Below are 25,333 nucleotides of genomic sequence, written 5' to 3' on the forward strand. Positions count from 1 at the left end.
TCCTGGTTATAGAATCCTGAGACAGGCGGAATGGCAATTTAAATGGATAAAGTGCTCTGAAGCAGCTTTAGCCCTGATTTCTGGCTTTACTGGCATATGCAGAGATTTCCCAGGCTTCATAAAACTCACTTGGGAAATGAAGGTGAGGAGACAGTGGGATTTGAGGGGCCTGAACAGGGGACAGGTGGGAATTGTTACAAATATTGAGATCTCACACCTACTTCCTTGCCCAGGTGAAAGCTTTTGATCACGGGACTTGTTCTAAGAGCGTGCTTTCACTAATGTGGAGGTCAATTCTACTACTTTCGAGAACACATTGTTTGATCTACAATTCCCAGTTTCACTTTAGCCTGGGAGCCATTTATGCAGCTCCACCATTGACCTCAGATGAACAGCAACACCATCAGAGCGGCAGCTGGCTTCTCCCAACCACCTATCACCTCACAGGAGAGAGGGATGAGCACTGAGCTCCAGCTCACAAGATGCAATACCCCTGTAGGCTTTATGGGCAGGGGATAAGTTTCCTGGATATGGCTGAGCATCAGTGCCCCAGGAGGCTCAGAGCTTTATGTTAGGATGTTGCTGGCATTTGCATCCTCCTGGAAGAAGACTTGCTACCAAGTGGGCCAGGTGGAAACCCATGGCCAGTGGCTGTCAAAGTCACCACAGTCTTCTAGTTCTTTATCTCTAACTCCTTTTAGGAATCAGCAGGTGATATTTATAAAACCTCACAACCCGCTGCCCACAAGTGCACCCAACAGGTGACTGATGCCATGTTTGCCTGGGCCAAGACTTAGATGCACTTCTCAACTGATGATACCCTTCAGGATGAATGGGTGTTCGGCTTTGCAGTTTTGGCTGGCATCCCATTGGTCCAGAGAGTCAATGTGGTAAACAAGGTCCCAACCCCAGATCACCCTGGAGTCTTCATTAACCAAACGGGATTCCAACTCCATCACTGTTCGGTTGGCCTACCCCCACAGAAAGATCATCAGACATATTTGTGCAGAGTTCCCAGTGAGCTGCCATACTGCTTTCACCTCACACCAGCCAAACCTCCCAGTGAGCTTCCTTATTACTGGAGTCCCACTTGATCCTGACAAACCTGTAACCTTTTCATTCAGGCGTGTTAGACTGGATCAGGATTAAATTGGGATGAGGATTTCTGTAAACTCTGGATAAAAATAGCCCGTCTGCAAATCTCTGTCCCACGACTTGTTTAATCATCGACTCGGGCACAATCTAATCAAGAGCAGCGAGCAAATATATATCCTACTAAAGTGATTAGATAAACTGTTAGATAATACTGTGCATGCTGGAAATCCGAAATCACAACAGAAACTGCTGGAGTCACAGAACAAACCAGGCAGTCTCTCTCTCTGAGGAGAGGAACAAAGCTAATGTTTCAGGCTGATGACCTTTCATCAGAGCCTTTATTTCAGATTTCCACATTTGCACATTTTCCTTTTCTTTATGACAATGGTTAAGGGATAAATATAGGCCAGGATATCGGGGAGAATTCCTGCATTATTCTTCCACATAGTTCTGTGGGATCTTCTATCTCCACCTGCGAGGGCAGACAGGACCTCAGTTTAACATCTCATTCAAAAGACGGCACCTGTGACAGTGTTGCACTCCCTTGGTAGTGCATTAGGAGTGGCAGCCTACATTATTGTGCTCAAGTCTCTGGAGTGAAACTTGAACCTGCTGACCCAGAGGCGAGTGAATTGTTCCCCATCTCCTCATGTCAGCTGAGGTCAATTTACTCAAAGCTGGAGTTTTGCTGAGCTGTGTATCTGAGTATCACACAGGCTGGTACAGGCATTGTTGAGAGATTCTGATTTTATTTAATACTCCCCTGTTGTAAGCTGAAAGCGTGTTCTGCTCAGTGGGTCCATGAATATGTGTCTTCATATTTTCACATCAATGGCCATGGTACAAACTTCATACAGTGAAATAGAACTGAGGAGCTATACCTATCAGGAAAGATTAAATAAGACTAGGGTTCTTTCCTTGAGAAAGGGGAAGGCTGAGGGTGTGACCTGATAGAGGTCATTGAAATCCTGAAAGGACTTTGATAGGGTAGACATTAAGATAATGTTAAACAAAAACAGAATTACCTGGAAAAACTCAGCAGGTCTGGTGAGAACTTGTGTTCTGTTGAAGGGTCATGAGGACTCGAAACGTCAACTTTATTCTTCTCCGCCGATGCTGCCAGACCTGCTGAGTTTTTCCAGGTAATTCTGTTTTTGTTTTGGATTTCCAGCATCCGCAGTTTTTTGTTTTTATTAAGATAATGTTTCCAATTGTGGGGGAGTCCAGAACTAGGTAGCCTTAATTTTAAGATAGTCACTAACAGATCCTTTAAAGCATTCAGAAGAGACTGCCTTAACCAGAGAGTGGTGAGAATGTGGAACTCGCTATCATGGGGAGTGGCTGAGTTGAATAGTGTGGATACATTTACAGGGAAGCTGGGTAAACAATGAAGGAGGAAGCAATAGAAGGATATGTTAATGGGAATGAGATGAAAGGGAAAGACTTGTGTGGGCATCAACATGGATCTGTTGGGCCAAATGGCCTGTGTCTGCGCTGTAAATGCTATGTAATTCTGTTTAATAAGCAGAAGGCACAATGCTACAGAAAACCTGATCCAATTCTACATCTAAAGTTTTCAGTTCTGTACTGTTACCGTTTTTCTTTCTCACTCTGTCTGAACCACTGTTTATCTTGTCTTATCAGGTCCTCTCAGTGCAACTTGCGTCAAATGAACATTTTGTTGCTACTGTCGGTGAGCCTCTAGTGTGAGGCCCACTCACTGCCCTTCTCTTCACAGGGCCTGGGCTCTGCCTCTTAAATACCGGACAGCTCACAGACCCTTCTCTTTGAAGGTTAAACTGCTGTTCCTCATGCTCCCCCCCAGCCCAAGCTCAATCCCCTCAGTTCAGGCGTTTGCTGCTGAAAACTTGCTGGCTGCGACTGGTGGAACCAAAGGAAGGGCCCAGACAGAAGGAGGTGTCATGGTCATTGAATAACAGCCATTGAGTTGTGTTGCAGTGCTTGGCAGTGACAAAGACACGCTATTACAGAGTTCCAATAACCTGTTACTGGGTGACTGTAATAAGGAACGTTTGGGTGAAATTAGTCAATTTTAAATCTGAAAGCAGAGGTCAGTTCCGACACTTTGCATTAACGGTAAAGCTTCAAAAAATAAAATCACCACCCAACATGTGTAGCACAGTGAACAGTATCTGTGGCTCCAACAGCTATCCTCAATTTCCAGGCTGTGTCTCTACGTTACCTGGCAAAATGCTGATCAACTTTGGGAGAGCAATCCTAATGTTTAATCAAGCCTAACATCTCGATTGGCTTATGTGAACGCTGATCCCTAATAGCCCAGCATTAACAGGGAAAGGCTGGTTTATCTCAGGCAGCCTCTCGAAAAGTGGGATTAGACCATAAGACATAGGAGCAGAAATTAGGCCATTCGGCCCATTGAGTCTGCTCCGCCATTCAATCATGGCTGATAAATTTCTCAACCCCATTCTCCTGCCTTCTCCCCGTAACCTTTGATCCCCTTACCAATCAAGAATCTATCTATCTCGGTCTTAAATACACTCAATGACCTGGCCTCCACAGCCTTCTGTGGCAATGAATTCCATAGATTCACCACTCTCTGGCTAAAGAAGTTTCTCCTCATCTCTGTTCTAAAAGGTCTTCCCTTTACTCTGAGGCTGTGCCCTCGGGTCCTAGTCTCTCCTACTAATGGAAACATCTTCTCCACGTCCACTCTATCCAGGCCTTTCAGTATTCTGTAAGTTTCATTCAGATCCCCCCTCATCCTTCTAAACTCCATCGAGTGTAGACCCACAGTCCTCAAACGTTCCTCATATGTTAAGCCTTTCATTCCTGGGATCGTTCTCGTGAACCTCCTCTGGACCCTCTCCAGGGCCAGCACATCCTTCCTGAGATACGGGGCCCAAAATTGCTCACAATATTCTAAATGTGGTCTGACCAGAGCCTTATAAAGCCTCAGCAGCACATCCCTGCTTTTATATTCTAGTCCTCTTGAAATAAATGCCAACATTGCATTTGCCTTCCTAACTACCAACTCAACCTGCAAGTTAATCTTAAGAGAATCCTGGACTAGGACTCCCAAGTCCCTTTGCACTCCAGATTTCTGAATTCTTTCCCCATTTAGAACATAGTCTATGCCTCTATTCTTCCTACCAAAGTGCATGACGTCACACTTCTCCACGTTATATTCCATCTGCCACTTCTTTGCCCATTCTCCTAACCTGTTCAAATCCTTCTGCAGCCTCCCCGCCTCCTCAATACTACCTGTCCCTCCACCTATCTTTGTATCATCTGCAAACTTAGTCAGGATGCCCTCAGTTCCTTCATCTAGATCATTAATGTATAAAGTGAAAAGTTGTGGTCCCAACACTGACCCCTGCGGAACTCCACTAGTCACTGGCCGCCATCCTGAGAAGGACCCCCTTATCCCCACTCTCTGCATCCTGCCAGACAGCCAATCTTCTATCCATGCTAGTACCTTGCCTCTAACTCCATGGGCTCTTATCTTACTGAGCAGCCTCCTGTGCGGCACCTTGTCAAAGGCCTTCTGGAAGTCCAAGTAGATAACATCCATTGACTCTCCTTTGTCTAACCTACTCGTTACCTCCTCAAAGAATTCAAATAGATTTGTCCCCTTGATGAAACCATGCTGACTTTGCCCTATTTTATCATGCACTTCCAAGTATTCTGAAATCTCATCCTTAATAATGGACTCTAAAATCTTACCAACGACCAAGGTCAGGCTAATCGGCCTGTAATTTCCTGTCTTTTGCCTCACTCCCTTCTTAAACAGGGGGGTTACATTAGCGATTTTCCAGTCCTCTGGGACCCTCCCTGACTCCAGTGATTCCTGAAAGATCACCACTAACGCCTCCACTATCTCAGCTATCTCCTTCAGAATTCTGGGGTGTAATCATCTGGCCCAGGTGATTTATCCATCTTCAGACCTTTCAGTTTTCCTAGCACCTTCTCCTTGGTAATGGCCACCATACTCACCTCTGCCCCCCGACTCTCTTGAACTTTGGGGATGTTACTTGTGTCTTCCACTGTGAAGACTGATGCAAAGTACCTATTCAGTTCCTCCGCCGTTTCTTTGTTCCCCACTACTACTTCTCCAGCGTCATTTTCCAGCGGCCCAATGTCCACTTTTGCCTCTCTCTTACCCTTTATATATCTAAAATAACTCTTGCAATCTTCTTTTATATTACTGGTTAGTTTACCCTCATATTTAATCTTCTCCCTCCTTTTTTTTTTAGTTGTCCTCTGTTGGTCTTTGTAGGCTTCCCAATCCCCTGGTTTCCCACTGCTCTTCGCCGCATTGTATGCTTTCTCTTTAGCTTTTATGCTGTCCCTGACTTCCCTTGTCAGCCATGGTTGCCTCATCCTCCCTTTAGTATGCTTCTTCTTCCTAGGGATGAATTTTTGCTGTGTCTCCCAAATTACTCCCAGAAACTCCTGCCATTGCTGTTCCACTGTCTTTCCTGCTAGGCTCATCTCCCAGTCAATTCTGGCCAGCTTCTCCCTCATGCCTCTGTAGTTGCCTTTATTCAACTGTAAAACCGTTACATCTGATTCCAGCTTTTTCCTCTCAAATTGCAGGGTAAATTCTATCATATTATGGTCACTTCCTCCTAAGGGTTCCTTCACCTTAAGCTCCCTTATCAAATCTGCCTCATTACACATCACTAAATCTAGAATTGCCTGTTCCCTAGTGGGCTCCACCACAAGCTGCTCCAAAAAGCCATCTCGTAGACATTCTACAAATTCCTTTTCTTGGGATCCAATACCAACCTGATTTTCCCAGTCTACCTGCATATTGAAATCCCCCATGATCACTGTAACCTTGCCTTTCTTATACGCCTTTTCTATCTCCTGGTGTATCTTGTGCCCCACATCCTGACTACTGTTCGGAGGCCTGTACATAACTCCCATTATGGTTTTTTTACCTTTGCAGTTCCTCAACTCTACCTACACAGATTCTACATCATCTGACCCCATGTCATTTCTTGCTATCGATTTAATTTCATTTCTTACTAACAAAGCAACCCCACCCCCTCTGCCAACCTGCCTATCTTTTTGATAGGATGTATATCCTTGGATATTTAGCTCCCAGTCCTGATCCCCTTGCAGGCATGTCTCCGTGATGCCCACCACATCATACCTGCCAATTTCAATCTGCGCCACAAGCTCATTTACCTTATTTCGTATACTGCGTGCATTCAGATACAACACCTTCAGTCCTGTATTTCCCGTCCCCTTTCTCATTGTCGTCCCTTTATCTGATGCGCTTGAAGTTAGATTCCTAGCCCTTTCCAAACACTCTGTCCTATTTTGTGTTCTGGAGACTTTAATAACCTCTCTTGGGCTCACCTTTCTTTTCAGTTTTTTCATAATTTTCCATGAAGTTGAATCCACCCCCCACACGCTAACCTGCTGCTTTGTTTCCCATTAGTCATACTTCTTGGAGTTTTACCCTTCCCTCCCCCCCCACTTTCTAGTTTAAAGTCCTGTTGACCACCCTATTTACCCTTTTCGCTGGAACATTGGCCCCAGATCGGTTCAGGTGGAGACCATCCCAACGGTACAGATCCCTCCTGTTCCAATACTGATGCCAGTGCCCCACGAAATGGAACCCCTCTTTCCCGCACCACTCCTTTAGCCACATGTTTACTTCCCTTATTCTCACGTCCCTATGCCAATTTGCACGTGGTTCGGGTAGTCATCCGGAGATTATAACCCTTGAGGACCTGTTCTTTAATTTAGTTCCTAGTTCCTGATAATCCCCAAACAGGTCCTCTTTCCTAGTCTTACCTATGTTATTTGTACCGACGTGGACCACAACAACTGGATCCTCCCCCTCCCTCTCCAATATCCTTTCAAGCCGGTCAGAGATGTCCCTCACCCTGGCACCGGGCAGGCAACATACCATGCGGGACTCTCGATCCTGCTTACAAAGGATGCTATCAATTCCCCTAATTATAGAATCCCCTACAACTACTTTACTTTACTCATTGTTCTACCATTGTAGGATTACTTCTTGATTTATGGGATTAAAGTGGAAAATGGAGAATGAAAAGCAAAGGGAAATTAATTTGATGGTTTGCATGCTTTTATGAAATAGCTTTATAAATCTGTCCAAAGCATATTAACTGTAAACCCTTTCAGCAGCCAGTCCTGGCTTTGTTGAGGCTAAGGCAGGTCCCCTTGACTATTAGCTTGGTAAATAAGTGACAACCTTCCTTCTTGTAAGACAATGGTTTGTTCTTTGGTTGTCAACTCTGTGTTAAACATCGCCTGGTGTGGCCCAGGAGCCCCACTCTGGCATGGACGTCTCTGCTGCTTTAGCTGCAGAGGAAGACAGTGGGCCAGGAAGGTGCTGACAGAATTAGCATGGACCTCCAGGACCTCTGACTTGGCTGCCTTGTTTTGCCAAGAGATGTGGAGGATCTGTCTGAGACAGCAAAGGTGGAAACTGTTCAGCCTTTTCTCCTGCCTAGCACACGTTGCCCAGGTCTCACCATTGTAGAGGAGTGTGGTGAGGACACAGGCTTGGTAGACTCGCAGTTTGGTGATCTCAGTCAGGTTGCTGTTATTCCTCATCCTCTTACTTAGCTTGAACAGAACAGCTGCGATGTGAGTCTTGATTTCAACATCAAGTGACAGATTGCTGGTGATTGTGGAGCCTGGATATGTGAAGCTATCACAACAACCTCCAGCGTCACATTGTCAAGGCTGATAGGTGGCAATATAGCAACATTCTAAACCATGACATTTGCCTTCTTGATGATGATGGTCAAATCAAATTCTTTCCAAATGTGAGAGAGTCTGTTCATTTGCCGCTGAAGGTGTTTGCCAATATGGAATGTTAGTGCGACATGGTCAGTGTAGAGCGGCTCTCTGATGAGGACTTAGCACAGTTTTGTCTTGGATCTCAGGCAAGCAAGGCAAACAGCTTTCGGTTAATTCTGGTATGTAGGGAGACCCCTTCCGAAGGTGACCTGAGGGCAAATGACAGCTGCAAAGAGAAGAATTCACCAAAGAGTGTCAGTGCCAGAACACAACCCTGTTTGACCCCACTCTGAATCTCAAAAGGCTCCAGTGTTACCCTGTCAAAGCTGACCTTACCCATCATGTTGTCAGAGAAACAGGAGATCACATTGAGCAGCTTTGAGCTCCACTCCAGATTTTTTGTCAGGGTTTACTCCCTTAACCTTCAGCTCTCCTGAGGTATCCACAAGGCAGTGGAACTATTCATCCATTGTTGGGAGTTTGGTTCAGGAGTGTTAGGGCCTGTCTACCTGCTGGTGGGCCTGCATATTGCATGTCTGGGGTTGGGGGGTGGGGGGGTGCAAACCTTTTTCGAGTTCCTCCAAAGCTTTTAGCCTGTGGCTATGAGGTACCCAGTTTTGGTGTGTCGCCACAAAGAGGCACAGCTGAGGACTTGCCAATGAAGAGGCTGGGCGCTGACAGGGAGAGACTTACATATTTGGCTCTCTCTTTCACATTGCTGCTAGCCAGCAGAATGGGCTGAAAATGAGAAGCAAATTAGCACACACGCAAGCAGAAACATGCTAACTTTCACCACCCAAACGCTGGACATATCACACTGACCAGTCGGACACACTTGGTAAATACATCGTGTGGTACTCAACCAGAAAGGTCGTGGATTCAATCCCTGGCCTCATGCAGAGTGGAGGCTAGGCCTCTACAATGAGCCTAGGCTTAGAAGGGGAAGATTCAGCCACAGCACCTGCTCCTTGTTGCTGTTCTGTCAACACCTGCTGTGAACTGCCCGGATATGTGGTGTCAGAATCAGGCTGGGTGGTGATGCCCTTCATGGAGGACTGACCTCACAGTCTAGACTTGCACAAGAAAACTGAGTATAAGAAAAGTAGAAATCGCTGGAAATACTTTGGCGACTGTGGAGAGAGAAACAGAGTTAACATTTCAGGTCAATGACCTTTCATCAGAACTCATTAGTTGTTTGGGCAGATACCAGGGGGAACTGACGTGGGGCCAGTTGAGAGCAGGATTGTTAACAGACTATGAGAAACCCCAGTCTATCCCCTCAGAGTGCATCAGTGAGTGGCGTTAAACAAAAATAAAAATGAGAAGATCATCGGATCTCGGGGCAAGTTCAAGGTAGTGGAGGGAAACAAAACAAATATTTTCAGCTTAATTGTTGCCTTGTCCTTTCAGGAAGGAGTTTGCAGAACTGATGGAGAAATACGGCTCCCACAGTAATGCTGGATCAGCACGCAGTTCACCTATTCCCCATACCGCTGGTGAGAGCCACAGGGGCAATAAATACTAAAGGGGTCTCACTGAGGGAAGCTGCATTAGATTAGACCATCATAGATAGAAAGCCCTCTTTGATTTGTCTTAAATAGCTTGGTAGTACGGAGGGAGAACCTGAAAGATTGAACCAACATCCAGCACAGTGCAGACTGGTGAATACAGGGAGCAGTGAAGGGAAACAGATAAATGCTTGGTAATGGAAGCAATTGAAGGTGCAAGAAACAGACTGTGGTTGGGACTATGTTCAAGGAACTACTAGTTTCTTCCAGTATATTCCAATCTTCTAGGGCCGTTTGGATGTAATGTCTGTTATGGAATGTCTGTTCTGGAGCAGTGCAGTTCTACACAGGATCAGATCTTGTTCTAGAATCGTTTAATATTCTCCAGCATAGGAGGCTAGTCAAGATCAGTATTATAAAGCGTAGTGTGGCTGACTGTTCTAGATTGGTGCAATGCGTCGAGAAGTTAGCTGTTCTAAAACACTGTAACTCTGTGCTGTATAACGGGTCCAGATCTGTTCTAGATTAGTGAGGCAGTGTACAGTGTTGCTGCCTGTTCTAGCTCAGTCTGTGCATCTTAGCTGGCTGTTCTAGAGTAAAACGGGTGATGTTATGAATGTGATATTGCCTGATTCCTCGATAAGTTTGACTATAATGAAGAGTGAGTGAGCAGTCCGGGGTGACTTTCCCAACTCTTGTCTCAGACAACAACTGACATTCACATATGAACGTACGAACTAGGAGCAGGAGTAGGCCACTCGGCCCCTCGAGCTTGCCCTGCCATTCAATAAGATCATGGCTGATCTGATTTTAACCTGAACTATACATTCCCACCTATCCCCAGTAACCTTTCACCCCTTGCTTATCAAGAATCTATCTACCTCTGCCTTAAATATATTCAAAGACTCTGCTTCCACCACCTTTTCAGGAAGAAAGTCCCAAAGATTCACAACACTCAAAGAAAAAAAATTCTCCTAATGTCTGCCTTAAGTGGGCGATCCCTTATTTTTTTAACAGTGACCCTTAATTCTAAATTCTCCCGCAAGAGGAAACATCCTCTCCATATCCACCCTGTCAAGACCCCTCAGGATTTTATATGTTTCAATCAAGTTGCCTCTTACTCTTCTAAACTCCAGTGGATACAAACCTAACCTGTACAACCTTTCCTCATTAGACAACCCACCCATTCCAGGTATTAGTCTAGTAAATCGTCTCTGAACTTCTTCTAATGCATTTACATCCTTCCTTAAATAAGGAGACCAGTACTGTATACAATACTCCAGATGTGGTCTCACCAGTGTCTTGTACAACTCAAGCATAACCTCCCTACTTTTATATTCAATTCCCCTCGCAATAAACAATAACATTCTATTAGCTTTCCTAATTACTTGCTGTCCCTGCTTACTAGCTTTTTGTGATTCATGCTCTGGGACACTCAGATCCTTCTCATCTCAGAGCTCTGCAATCTCTCACCATTTAGATAATAAGCTTCGTTTTAATTCTTCCTGCCAAAATGGACAATTTCACCATTTTACATTTGTGATATATGCTTTTGGATAGCAAACATCGAGAGTGTCTTCAGAATAGGTAGAAGGCCCTCTGAGCAGGACATGCAGAGGGTCAGAGGGAGGTGACGGGTGCTGAGAAAGACTTCAAAAATAGGAAGAAAAGGAGAAAGGGTTCGGGGAGAGAGATTCAGAGTGCAGGACATGATGGCTGGAGTTTTACTGCTGATGGTTAATGAGGAAGATGATACAGGACAGCGTCAGAGGAGGGGCATGTGTGGTTTGGGATTCAGGAGTGGAGGAGTTTGCAGGCAGAGCGTGTAGTGAGACCGCTGGACAGATTTACAAACAAGGGCAAGGAATTGTGAGGCTAAGGTCAGGACAACTAACAAAGCTTAAAACATAAATCTTCAAAGCAGAAAGCCTTTAAATGATATCCTCATTGTCGTATTCAGGTAAACACCTGGAGAGCACGTCATCCACATCCTCATCCAGCTCCCTGAGTCCACAGCTCTTAAGCCCGAAGGATATTGTTGCTAACAACAGCGGAGTCGTCACTACAACCACCCCGGCAACAACTATAAGGTAATCATCTCCTCAGCACCGAGCAAGCTCTGAGCTAGAGGAGCTATCATCTCCTCTAGGGAATCTGATGGCCTGGCTCTCGGGATCAGGTTTCCTATTTCGCACTGTCTGTCACTTCAGGCAACAATACGCTGCTCTGTGTCAGCACTGTAAATCGAACTGTGCTATTTGCTGATTGCCCGAGGAGTGGCTCAGCTCCACCTTTAACTCATAGCTGGAAACACAGAGCAGTATTGCTGGCTCGACCTCCCTCACCCACTGGCACATAACGCAACCCCATCATCTCAGCAATCAGCCTTGTGAACCTTCTCTAAACTGCTTCGAATGCAAGTATATCCCTCCTTAAGGAAAGAAAGCAAAATTGTAGCCCAGGTCTGGCCTCACCAATGTCCTGTACAGTCCCCTAGATTAAAAAAACAGAAAATGCTGGAAAAACTCAGCAGGTCTGACAGCATCTGTGGAGAGAGAGACAGAGTTAACGTTTCGAGTCCGTATGACTCTTATAATCTTCTCTGGATCATCAGTCCAGTAAGAGAACCTCTGTCCACTATCTACTATCCTTAACTTAATAGAACACAAGGGGGCAATGGGAAACAAGGCATTGGGGTAAGAAGGGAAAGGAATGCTTGCATCTCTCGTGATAACACGGAACTATAGCCTGGTTACTGAAAGGCAGCTTGATCTCCAGTGTGATTTCCCTTCCTCATTCAGCAACTCTCCGATTCAGCTGATCTCCATTCCCAAAGTGACGAGCCTAGGCTTGAACATCATGGGCGGGACCAACAAGCCTGAGGGACCAATAGTGTGTGTTCAGGAAGTGATACCAGGAGGTGACTGCCATAAGGTCAGTGCATGCAGGCATTATTCGGTAAAGAGCGCGTGAATGTCCAGCCTTGGAACAGTCAGGTTGGCAGAGTTTGAATTAACAGGAATAAGCTCTGCAGTGGTCGTTTTTGTTTATTTTTACTTTATGATCAGCATTTAAATTGAGTTTGGCCTAGAAAACTAACTGATATCTTCTCAAACATTCCAGAATAACAACAACAACAACAACAAATTGCATTTGTATAGCACCTTTAAAAGGTCCACATCCCAAAGTGCTTCACAGGAGTGTTACCAAGCCACCATAAGGCGCTGTAAGAGCAGGTGATCAAAAACTTAAGTCAAGAAAGAGGCTTTAAGGAGCATCTTAAAGAAAGAGGTTTAGAGAAGGAATTCCAGATCTTAAAGCTTTGCTGGCTAAAGGCATGGCCACCAATGGCAGAGCAATGAAAATCGTCAAGAGGCCAGAATTGGAGGAGAGCGGCGATCTCTGTCGGAGGGTCAGTACTGTGGGAGCGCCGCACTGTCGGAGGGTCAGTACTGAGGGAGCGCTGCACTGTCGGAGGGTCAGTACTGAGGGAGCGCCGCACTGTCGGAGGATCAGTACTGAGGGAGCGCTGCACTGTCGGAGGGTCAGTACTGAGGGAGTGCTGCACGGTCGGAGGGTCAGTACTGAGGGAGCGCCGCACTGTCAGAGGGTCAGTACTGAGGGAGTGCCGCACTGTCGGAGGGTCAGTACTGAGGGAACGCTGCACTGTCGGAGAGTCAGTACTGAGGGAGTGCTGCACTGTCAGAGGGTCAGTACTGAGGGAGCGCTGCACTCTCATAGGGTCAGTACTGAGGGAGCACTGCACTGTCAGGGTCAGTACTATGGGGATGCTGCACTGTCGGAGAGTCAGTACTGAGGGAGTGCTGCATTGTCGGAGGGTCAGTACTGAGAGTGCATGTTAGAGTTGCAGGACTGAATTGCAGTGCAGCACTGTTACAGGTGCTAGCTTTTAGATTAAATGCCAAACCAAAGAACATAAGAACTAGGAGCAGGAGTAGGCAATTCAGCCCCTCGAGCCTGCCCCGTCATTCAATACGATCATGGCTGATCTCATTTCGGCCTCAACTCCAATTTCCCACCCTCTCCCCATAACTTTTCAACCCAATACTAATTAAAAATCTGTCTATCTCCTCCTTAAATTTATTCAGCGTCCCGGCATCCCCTGCGCTCTGAGGTAACGAATTCCTCAGATTCATGACCCTTTGAGAAAAGTAATTCCTCCTCATCTCTGATTTAAATCTACCACCCCTTAGCCTAAAAATATGGCCTCTCGTTCTAGAATGCCCCACAAGGGGAAACATCCACTCCACGTCTACTTTGTCTATCTCCTTTAGCATCTTATATACCTCAATTAGATCTCCTCTCATCCTTCTAAACTCTAGTGAGTATAAGCCTAAACTGCTCAATCTCTCCTCATATGACAAAGCTTTCTCAGATGGACATAAAATTTCCCACAGCATTATTTTGCATAAGAGCAGGATATTTTCCCCTAGTGTTACGATCGCCTTCGTGAATGATAACTTCAAACAAAAGATTTGAATTCTCAGTGACTAACCTAAATGAATTGCACAACAAGGTTTCAAGTTTTAAGACTTCTACTGTAACAAACAAACTAAAAGCAACATTTAATAAACATTGAGATAAAAACAAAAAACTAAAAAACAAAAAACTACTGCGGATGCTGGAAATCCAAAACAAAAACAAAATTACCTGGAAAAACTCAGCAGGTCTGGCAGCATCGGCGGAGAAGAAAACAGTTGACGTTTCGAGTCCTCATGACCCTTCAGCAGAAACATTATCTAGTTGACAACTAATACTCTAAACTACAGAATAGATAACCCTTACTAATGTTTTACTGCAGCCAATAACACCACGCCACATACATATACATTACAAGGCGCTTTCCACAGATTAGAGTCTTTATAGGAAACAGCCACTCCTAGCTTCCATTGGATTCATGACTCCCTGTTTCTCTGAATTGCAACATCAAGTAATGGTACTTCCCTCAATTTTCAGAGAATCCCTTATTTGACTACCAACAATAAGATCCACTGTAGCCATTCCTTCTCCCAGCCACACCAGGGTGAATCTTCCCGGGTCTTCAGATTAGCTCAGAATGCGTCTCTTTCACTCAAGACCGTCCTCCCTCCCACGTTCAGCCTGGTAGATCGCAACTTTCTCCTCTTTACTGACCAGTCCAGCTATTGCCTTTGTCTCTCTCTCTCTGTCTCTCACACACACACACACACACACACACACACACACAGAGCAGGTCACATGACTCTTCACTACTGCATTTTACCTTAAATTAAAGAGACAGTCCAAAACATAATCATCTTCTAAAACCTTACATTCATAACACTAGTGTCCTAACTAATATTTATCCATCAACCAATATAATACAAATTATCTGGACATTTATCCAGTTTATCGTTTTCCTACATTAAAGACACTATATAAATGCAGGTGGTTGTGAATGCTGTTGCTGGGAGTTTGCTGGGAGCAAATTTATTGCCATGTTTACATTACACAGTGACTACACTTCAAAAGTACATCGTTGGCAATAAAGCACTTTGGGATGTCCTGAGGCTGGGGAAGGCGCTATGGAAATGCAAGTCTTTCGTTCTCTCTCTCTCGGTGTCCTGAAGCATGTGCAGTTTATTTTGTTTGCAATGTTGTTGCTTGGTGTTAACATTGGAGGGCAGTGTTACTCTGCTTTAGGCTCCAGTTCCACTATAATCCAGGACCACTGGATTTGTATTCAGAACAGAGTGTGCGTCCCAAACACTGGCTAAGGGTCCAAATCCTATATAATAAAATGCTGTATGAGCGGTCTATTCAGTGACTCCTCTCATGAGTTATTCCCTGCTCCACTTCCTTGAACAAGATGGAACAACCCCACTATTTTAAAGCCTTTACTGGGTGAGAGTGGAGGGAGGCTTTTATGTATCAGCTGTGCTTCAGTTGTTAAGATTCTCGCCTTTGAGTCAGTTTTGGGTTCAAGCCCCACTCCAGAGACCTGAGCGCAAAACCTACTCCGACACTCCCAGTGCAGTACTGAGGGAGCGCTGCACTGCCAGGGCTGCAGTTTATTGGGGATGAGACACAAGACAGAAGAGGTTCTGTATGTCTGATGTGGGTGTAAAAGCTCCTTTGGCTGCTTTCAAAAAAAAAGGGACAGGAGGACTTCTCCCCGGTGCCCCGGACAGTATTTATCCCTCAGGCAGCCTCTGTAAAACAGGTTGTCTGATCATTATCGCAGTGCTGTTTGTGGGATCTCACTGTGTGCAAATGGGCTGCTGCATTTCCCACGTTACACACCAGATTCCTGAGCACAAAATCCTGCGCTAACACTCCGGTGCAGTACAGCCCCCATCACTACAGCTTAGTGGCTGTGAACCGCTTTGATAGGTCCTGAGGATGTGAAAGATGCTATAGAAATGCAACCCTGCCTTTCTTTTGAAAAACCCGGACCCTCAGAGCAAAAGTGACATCAATTAAAGTTTCCTCTAACCCTGTATTCCTCCACCCTGCAGCTTTCCACTTTGGTATGTCCAGCAGTAGCTGGAGACATGCTACGGACCATTCAGTGAAAGCAGCCCTGTTACCTCCCCCTCACCGTTGCTGCCGTCCTGCAGGCTTATTTGATCAAAACCTACATGGAGGATCATTCAGGTTTAATAATTAATTTGAAAATTGCGTCTACTGTTGGTGAATGATGACTGGCCTCTCTATTCCCCAGGCTAGCGAGAGGACAGGTCAGCCCATGCGCTGCATGAACTTTGACCATTGACCTCCCCCCTCCCCCGACTCTCGTCCGTGGAGACTGGGCGCGGGTGGGTGCGACCTTGGCTGTAATGCAGCCTGACATACAAACAGTCACGCGAAGGTTGTCTCCGTGCCTGGTACATTAGAGGGCGGGTCTTTGGCCTTGGAGCAGGACACAGTGAGAGTTGGCACTTTCAAGGTGACAAGGAGAAACTGGAGGGAAATTTTGTGCAGGAGAGAGAGAGAGAGACATTGAGAGAATCCAGCTGTTATAATGCATTAACCTTGGCAGGTATATATCTGGCAGGTTTATGGAGCTAATCCTGCATATAAATCGCTCTGAATGGTATCACTGGGATCGTTTCTGTGAGACTGACGCCTCAGTCTGATCCTGTGTGATTTGCTGAAGGGTCTGTATGAGAATTAACCATTTTAAGATGCCCACAAGCCATATGCACAAAGCTGATGTTGTCATGACTGACCCACTCGTCCACCTCTGCATTTCAAAGCATTGATACTGCACTTTGAAAATATAGGGGGGGGTGTGTGGAGTTGGCCAATCCTGTCACACTCAATGCTCATCCTCATCCTGAGGAAAGTAACGGGGAAAGGAAGGATCTGCTTTCGTCCCTGTTTAGGGGAGGCGGTGACATAGTGGCATTGTGACTGGGCTAGTAATCCAGGGACAGAGGGGAATGCTCTGGGGACCCGGGTTTGATTCCCACCAGGGCAGATGGTGGAATTTGAATTCAATAAAAATCTGGAGTTAAAAATCTAGTGATGACCATGAAACCATTGTCAATTGTCATAAAAATTCATCTGGTTCACTAATGCCCTTTAGGGAAGGAAATCTGCCCTCCTTACCTGGTCTAGCCTACATGTGACTCCAGACCCACAGTCACGTGGTTGACTCTTAGATGCCCCACTGAACAAGGGCAATTAGGGATGGGCAATAAATGTTGGCCTAGCCAGGGATGCCCACATCCCATGAACAAATGAAAAAAAAATTTACTGTTCCCATTCCTGTATCCGCTCACTACCCTGCAGCACAGTCTCCTAACCTGTATCCGCTCACTACCCCGCAGCACCCTCTCCTACTCCTGTATCCGCTCACTACCCTGCAGCACCCTCTCCTACTCCTGTATCCACTCACTACCCTGCAGCACCCTCTCCTAACCTGTATCCGCTCACTGCCCCCAGCACCCTCTCCTAACCTGTATCCGCTCACTACCCCGCAGCACCCTCTCCTAACCTGTATCCGCTCACTGCCCCCAGCACCATCTCCTAACCTGTATCCACTCACTACCCCGCAGCACCCTCTCCTAACTGTATCCACGCACTGCCCCCAGCACCATCTCCTAACCTGTATCCGCTCACTGCCCCGCAGCACCCTCTCCTAACCTGTATCCACTCACTACCCCGCAGCACCCTCTCCTAACTGTATCCACTCACTGCCCCCAGCACCATCTCCTAACCTGTATCCGCTCACTGCCCCGCAGCACCCTCTCCTAACCTGTATCCACTCACTGCCCCCAGCACCATCTCCTAACCTGTATCCGCTCACTACCCCACAGCACCCTCTCCTAACTGTATCCGCTCACTGCTCCCAGCACCATCTCCTAACCTGTATCCGCTCACTGCCCCCAGCACCATCCCCTAACCTGTATCCACTCACTGCCCCCAGCACCATCTCCTAACCTGTATCCGCTCACTGCCCCCAGCACCCTCTCCTAACCTGTATCCGCTCACTACCCTGCAGCACCCTCTCCTAACCTGTATCCGCTCACTACCCTGCAGCACCCTCTCCTAACCTGTATCCGCTCACTGCCCCCAGCACCATCTCCTAACCTGTATCCGCTCACCGCCCCCAGCACCATCTCCTAACCTGTATCTGCTCACTACCCCGCAGCACCCTCTCCTAACCTGTATCCACTCACTACCCTGCAGCACCCTCTCCTAACCTGTATCCGCTCACTACCCCGCAGCACCCTCTCCTAACCCTGTATCCGCTCACTGCCCCCAGCACCCTCTCCTAACCTGTATCCGCTCACTACCCCGCAGCACTCTTTCCTACCCTGTATCCGCTCACTGCCCCCAGCACCCTCTCCTACCCTTGTATGTGCTCATTGCCCAAGTCACCCTCTCCTGATCCTGTATCTGCTCACTGCTCCCAGCACCTCCTCCTCCCCCTGTATTCGCTCACTACCCCCAGCACCCTCTCCTGGCCCTGTATCTGCTCACTGCCCCCCCCACAGCACCTTCTCCTGGTCCTGTATCTGCTCACTGCCCCCCAGCACCTTCTCATGGTCCTGTATCTGCTCCCTGCCACCCAGCACCCTCTCCTGGTCCTGTATCTGCTCACTGCCCCCCAGCACCCTCTCCTGGCCCTGTATCTGCTCACTGCCTCCAGCACCTTCTCCTGATCCTGTATCTGCTCACTGCACTCCCAGCACCTTCTCCTGGTCCTGTATCTGCTCACTGCCCCCCCCACCCCCAGCACCTTATCCTGGTCCTGTATCTGCTCACTGCCCCCCAGCACCTTCTCATGGACCTGTATCTGCTCCCTGCCACCCAGCACCCTCTCCTGGCCCTGTATCTGCTCACTGCCCCCCCAGCACCCTCTCCTGGTCCTGTATCTGCTCACTGCCCCCCAGCACCTTCTCATGGTCCTGTATCTGCTCCCTGCCACCCAGCACCCTCTCCTGGTCCTGTATCTGCTCACTGCCCCCCAGCACCCTCTCCTGGCCCTGTATCTGCTCACTGCCCCCCCACAGCACCCTCTCCTGGCCCTGTATCTGCTCACTGCCCCCCCACAGCACCTTCTCCTGGTCCTGTATCTGCTCCCTGGCTCCCTCTCACTCCACATCCCATAATATGTCATTTGTGTTACCCACAGGATGGAAGATTACAACCTGGCGACCAACTGGTGTCCATAAACAAGGAGTCCCTGATTTCGGTTACACATGAAGAGGCCAGGAGCATTCTGACCAGGCTGAAACTGAGGTGTGTACTGCAATATGACACGGGCTGGGCCACGCAGTATTGTTGAGATAACACATATAAACACTGCACTGTTTACATAGACTTTACAGCACAGAACTAGGCCATTCGGCCCAACTGGTCCATGCTAATGTTCTTCCCGCTCTACTTCATCTTACCATATCAACATATCCTTATATTCCTTCCACCCTCACGTGCTTATCTAGCTTTTCCTAAAATGCACTTCTGCCATTTGCCTTAAACTGTTCTTTGTGGTGGTCAATTCTACAATTTAGCCGCTCTCCGTTAAAGAAGCTTCTCCTGCATTGTTGAGTGGATTTGTTAGTGACCATCTTAAAACACTGGGTCCTAACCCACACCAATTCCTGTTCACCTACCACCCCTACACTCACTAATCCTCATTGGTTCCCGGTTAAGCAACACCTCAATTTTAAAACTCCCATCCTTGTTTTCAGATCCTCCTCCCCACCCACCTCCCCACCCCTGTAACCTCCTCCAGCCCCACCATACATAGACTCTTTCACGGGACGTGGGCGTCACTGGCAAAGCCGGCATTTGTTGCCCGTCCCTAATTGCCCTTGAACTGATGGCATGCTCAGCCGTTTCTGAGGGCAGTTAAGAGTCAACCCCCCAAGATCTCTGCACTCCTCTAATTCCGGCCTCTTGAGAACCCCCCGTTTTAATTACTGCACCATCAGTGAGCCCCCTGCATTCAGCTGCCACAGCCCTCGTCTCTCTCCCTCCCTCTCCTTTAAGACGCTGTTTAAACCTTCCTCCTGGACCAAGCTTTTGATTACCTGTCCTGGTATCACATTGTGTGGCTTTGCTGTCAGACACTGTTTGATGATGTTCCTGTGAAGCAGCATGGGACATTTTACAGGTAGTTAAATGGATTTGATGTACAGGTAAACCGTCGGCTTTTTCAACGACTGAGCTGGTTTGAGGGGCCGAGTGGCCTCCTGCTCCTGTTTCTTTGCCATTTCCACATTCCTTTTATATTTTCCCATTTGGAATCTGTGTCTGATTCCCCTTCGGAGGATGTCACATTGTGAACATATGAGTTAGCAGCAGGAGAAGGCCATTCAGCCCCATTCAGAAAGATCATGGCTGATTCTGTGCTGATATTTTGGATGGATGGCTATAAATATTACCAGGCTTGTTTGTAGAGAGATTTAAACCATGCTCATTGCTACAGGTAAGCACATTTGAATGTTTTTTTTAAGTGTGGATCTTCATGCATCTGTTTCAGGTCAGAGGGGACAGTGGAAATTGCGTTTGTGCGCAGGAGTTCTCACCCTAACTCCAACAGTAACCACCCGAATCCCAGTACTTTATCACCCTCATCTCCCACTGGCACCGGAAATGTCAAGAAGCCTTCAGGGTTCAGCTTCCTCTCACCACCTAATAGCCTCCATCCAATGATGGCATCCAACCTGCACCCTGAGACTGACAACATAGCTTCAGCAAGAACAAATCAGGTCAGGACCAGGACATAGAGAGGGTACAGTCAGTGCTGGGGGTATCCTGGGTGTGGAGAGGGTACAGTCAGTGCCGGGGGTATCCTGGGTGTGGAGAGGGTACAGTCAGTGCCGGGGGTATCCTGGGTGTGGAGAGGGTACAGTCAGTGCCGGGGGTATCCTGGGTGTGGAGAGGGTACAGTCAGTGCTGGGGGGGGTATCCTGGGTGTGGAGAGGGTACAGTCAGTGCTGGGGGGGTATCCTGGGTGCGGAGAGGGTACAGTCAGTGCTGGGGGGTGACCAGGGTGCGGAGAGGGTACAGTCAGTGCTGGGGGGGTATCCTGGGTGTGGAGAGGGTACAGTCGGTGCTGGGGGAGACCAGGGTGTGGAGAGGGTACAGTCGGTGCCGGGGGAGACCTGGGTGTGGAGAGGGTACAGTCAGTGCTGGGGGGTGACCAGGGTGCGGAGAGGGTACAGTCAGTGCTGGGGGGGTATCCTGGGTGTGGAGAGGGTACAGTCGGTGCCGGGGGAGACCAGGGTGTGGAGAGGGTACAGTCGGTGCCGGGGGAGACCTGGGTGTGGAGAGGGTACAGTCGGTGCCGGGGGGGTATCCTGGGTGCGGAGAGGGTACAGTCAGTGCTGGGGGGGGTATCCTGGGTGTGGAGAGAGTACAGTCAGTGCTGGGGGGTGACCAGGGTGCGGAGAGGGTACAGTCGGTGCCGGGGGAGACCTGGGTGTGGAGTGGGTACAGTCGGTGCCGGGGGGGTATCCTGGGTGCGGAGAGGGTACGGTCAGTGTTGCGGCGAGTTATTGGTGAAAGAATGTGGAAGTGGGTTATAAAGTTGGAGAGGTGGGGACAGGTGAATCGTTGAGAGTTAAAGGGCTGGAAAATGCGACAGGCCATTTAAACGTCTGTTGCCTTTAGCAAACCAGAAGATCTTGTCAGTGGGAGGGGCCAGAAAATTCCAGCCACAGGCTGGGGTGTTAACATGTGCGGCACTGGGTCTGTATTATCATCATGTTTGTACATGGTTTCCTTTTACAGGGCAAGTCAGGTTGTAAAAAGAGTGATCAGTCACCTGGGAGCTCACCGATCAACAGTTCACCTGAGTCAGCTTGTACAGGTAAAGATTGCTGTGCCTACACTTTATCCCAAATCCCTGTGGGAACATAATTGATGTTCACAAAGCAGTTCAGTCCCTTCTGAAAGGAGCATTGTCCTCTCCCTGGGCAAACTGGGCAATGGAAAACTGGCTTTAGAAACTTCTCACTTCCCCCAGTTCCCCCAATCTCCTCATTCTCCCCCTATCAAGATCCCCCCAGTCTCCCCCAGTTCTCCCAATCTCCCTATTCTACCCGCACCAAGTTCCCCCAATCTCCCCATTCTCCCCCTATCAAGATCCCCCCAGTCTCCCCCAGTTCTCCCAATCTCCCTATTCTACCCCCACCAAGTTCCCCCAATCTCCCCATTCTCCCAATCTCCCTATTCTTCCTCCAATCTCTCTCAGTTCCCCCCCCCTTTCTACCCCAGTCTTCCCCCTTCCGTCCAAAAGTGTCAGTTTTGATTGAGAGGGTAGCCCTGTGATGGAACGTGTTGTCAACAGTGGGATCAAGCAGCATTAACGCAGCAGTAACCTGCTCACTGACACTCAGTTTGGGTTCCGCAACGGCCAATCAGCTTCTGACCTCTTTACAGCCTCGGTCTCAACTTGGACAAAAGGGCAACTCCAGAGCTGAGATTGTTGGAGGTCAATCACCTCAGTTCCAGGACATCACTGCCCCGGGGTAGTGTCCTCGCCCCAACCACCTTCAGCTGCTTCATCAATGACCTTCCTTCCATCATAAAGTCAGAAGTGGGGGTGTTCGCTGATGATTGCACAATGTTCAGCACCGCTACTGACTCCTCAGATACTGAAGCAGTCCTTGTCCAAATGTAGGTGGGTGATAAATGCTGGCCTTGCCAGCGCACTCACATCTCATGAATGATTAAGAAAAACTCCTGCGTCTGAATCAGCCTGTCCTCTCCAGTGGAAATTAAAGATCCCACTGCACTATTTTGAAGAAGAACATTGGTGTTCTCCCTGTGTCCTGGCCAATATGTGTCCCTCAATCAACATCGCTAAAATAGATTATCTGCTCATGATCACATTGCTCTTTGTGGGATCTTGCTGTGTAGAGATTTACTACTGTGTTTCCTACATCACAACAGTGACTAGCTTTTAAAGTACCCCCTTGGCTGTAAAGTGCTTTGGGATGTCCTGTGATCACAAGAGAACATAGACAAATACAAGTCTTTCTTTTTATCTCAATCTGCAGGGTTTGAAAAGTCAAACTTAGTGACACCTTTAGCACTACATGATTTACATTACCTTCACTCTAGCTTCAAACATTCCCTAATGGGACAACTGGTCTCTCACAGGTTCAATAAAAGAGGCAAGAATTGTCAGTCAGCGAGGAAACAGAGTGTCAGCAAAAAATGGGTTACTGAGCAGAGAAGAGGGAGCTTTACTCTGTATCTAACCCTGTGCTGTACGTGTCCTGGGAGTGTTTGATGGGGACGGTGTAGAGGGAGCTTTACTCTGTATCTAACCCCATGCTGTACCTGTCCTGGGAGTGTTTGATGGGGACAGTGTAGAGGGAGCTTTACTCTGTATCTAACCCCATGCTGTACCTGTCCTGGGAGTGTTTGATGGGGACGGTGTAGAGGGAGCTTTACTCTGTATCTAACCCCATGCTGTACCTGTCGTGGGAGTGTTTGATGGGGACAGTGTAGAGGGAGCTTTACTCTGTATCTAACCCCGTGCTGTACCTGTCCTGGGAGTGTTTGATGGGGACAGTGTAGAGGGAGCTTTACTCTGTATCTAACCCCGTGCTGTACCTGTCCTGGGAGTGTTTTATGGGGACGGTGTAGAGGGAGCTTTACTCTGTATCTAACCCCGTGCTGTACCTGTCCTGGGAGTGTTTGATGGGGACGGTGTAGAGGGAGCTTTACTCTGTATCTAACCCCGTGCTGTACCTGTCCTGGGAGTGTTTGATGGGGACAGTGTAGAGGGAGCTTTACTCTGTATCTAACCCCGTGCTGTACCTGTCCTGGGAGTGTTTGATGAGGACAGTGTAGAGAGAGCATTACACTGTATCTAACCCTGTGCTGTACCTGTCCTGGGAATGTTTGATGAGGACAGTGTAGAGGGAGCTTTACTCTGTATCTAAACCCGTGCCTTACCTGTCCTGGGAGTGTTTGATGGGTAGAGTGTAGAGGGAGCTTTACTCTGTATCTAACCCCGTGCTGTATCAGTCCTGGGAGTGTTTGATGGGGACAGTGTAGAGGGAGCTTTACTCTGTATCTAACCCCGTGCTGTATCTGTCCTGGGAGTGTTTGATGGGACAGTGTAGAGGGAGCTTTACTCTGTATCTAACCCCGTGCTGTACCTGTCCTGGGAGTGTTTGATGGGGACAGTGTAGAGGGAGCTTTACTCTGTATCTAACCCCGTGCTGTACCTGTCCTGGGAGTGTTTGATGGGGACAGTGTAGAGGGAGCTTTACTCTGTATCTAACCCCGTGCTGTACCTGTCCTGGGAGTGTTTGATGGGGACAGTGTAGAGGGTGACTGTTTTGGATGTTTGACATTCTGTCTCTCTGCTTGAAGTTAGAATCAATGCTGACTCTCCTAACTCGAGTGTTTTCTATCTCTCTTGAAAAATCTATGCTTTGAGTGTGGTATTAGCAAACGTTTTGCATCAAAAGCCCTCGTCACTTATTGCAAATCTCCTTCAACACCAAGGCAAAAATATAACCATCTGAATAATGATCTTGATATGACAGGCAGTGTCTCCCGGCCCCTCAGCAATGAAAGGAAATGGATTATATGTTTTTCTTTTTGGTGAAAAGAGCTGAATGAATGAACTAATTCCATGTTTTTGAACGAGTTTTGTGCAGAGGCTGCAGTACATCACAACAAAGGAACTGCTCTCTCATATTTCCCTTTGTCAGGATAGCTCTGATCAATAGATCACGCAGTCTGCAGGTAATGAGAAACCTTCCACGTTTCACAGTGCATCGAGTTGCCTTGGCAACTGTGCATTTTCAGGTCAGAAGTGGGAGTGAGAAATGCGGAGGCGTCCCTCCCCCACACCCCCACCATCCGTTCAATTTGGTGTAGCCGGCAGGTGTTTGTACCCACCATCTGTGTGCAGCTTATTCCACCAATTTATTAAAAGGCGATGGGAGGGGGAGGAATGAAGAAAGCTTTGAGCTGAGAATAGGTTTGTAGGTTTCAGCATCTAGCACAAGTTTCTCAAGTTAGTGCTAATGACACACGTCCAGTGCAGAGTGTACCGGTCACTGTGGAGTGTACCGGTCAGTGTGGTGTGAAGTGTACTGGTCAGTGTGAAGTGCACCAGCCAGTGCAGCGGGGAGTACACCGGTCAGTGTGGATTGTACTGGTCAGTGCAGTGTTGAGTGTACCGGTCAGTGTGGTTAGAAGTGTACCAGTCAGAGAGGTGTGGAATGCACCGGTCAGTGTGGAGTGTACTGGTCAGTGCATTGGGGAATGTACTGGTATGAGTGGAGTGTACCGGTTAGTGTGGTTAGGAGTGTACCAGTCAATGTGGTGTGGAGTGTACCAGTCAGTGTGGAGTGGAGTATACCAGTCAGTGTGGTGTGGAGTGTACCAGTCAGTGTGATGTGGAGTGTACCAGTCAGTGTGATGTGGACCGCACCAGTCAATGTGGTATGGAGTGTACTGGTCAGTGTGGAGTGTACTGGTCCATGTGGTGT

The 25,333-nt window shown here is 47.8% G+C and overlaps 1 protein-coding gene across 3 annotated transcripts in view; it reads left to right on the forward strand.

Annotated features, from left to right (window-relative positions):
• The window catches only part of stxbp4 (syntaxin binding protein 4), a 149,671-nt gene that overhangs the window by 21,795 nt on the left and 102,543 nt on the right, over nt 1-25,333 (forward strand). For all 3 annotated transcript variants that reach the window (XR_013574566.1, XM_078535805.1, XM_078535804.1), the window contains 6 exons: nt 9,274-9,359; nt 11,332-11,461; nt 12,173-12,305; nt 18,997-19,103; nt 20,350-20,578; nt 21,603-21,681. Coding sequence is in view for 2 of the 3 variants with exons in the window: in XM_078535805.1 (XP_078391931.1) it covers nt 9,274-9,359; nt 11,332-11,461; nt 12,173-12,305; nt 18,997-19,103; nt 20,350-20,578; nt 21,603-21,681 (764 nt within the window). In the remaining variant the exon portion in view is untranslated. The remainder of the gene's footprint in view (nt 1-9,273; nt 9,360-11,331; nt 11,462-12,172; nt 12,306-18,996; nt 19,104-20,349; nt 20,579-21,602; nt 21,682-25,333) is intronic.

The sequence above is a fragment of the Cetorhinus maximus genome, unplaced genomic scaffold, assembly GCF_964194155.1.
Source record: "Cetorhinus maximus unplaced genomic scaffold, sCetMax3.hap1.1 HAP1_SCAFFOLD_666, whole genome shotgun sequence".
NCBI classification, from domain to species: domain Eukaryota; kingdom Metazoa; phylum Chordata; class Chondrichthyes; order Lamniformes; family Cetorhinidae; genus Cetorhinus; species Cetorhinus maximus.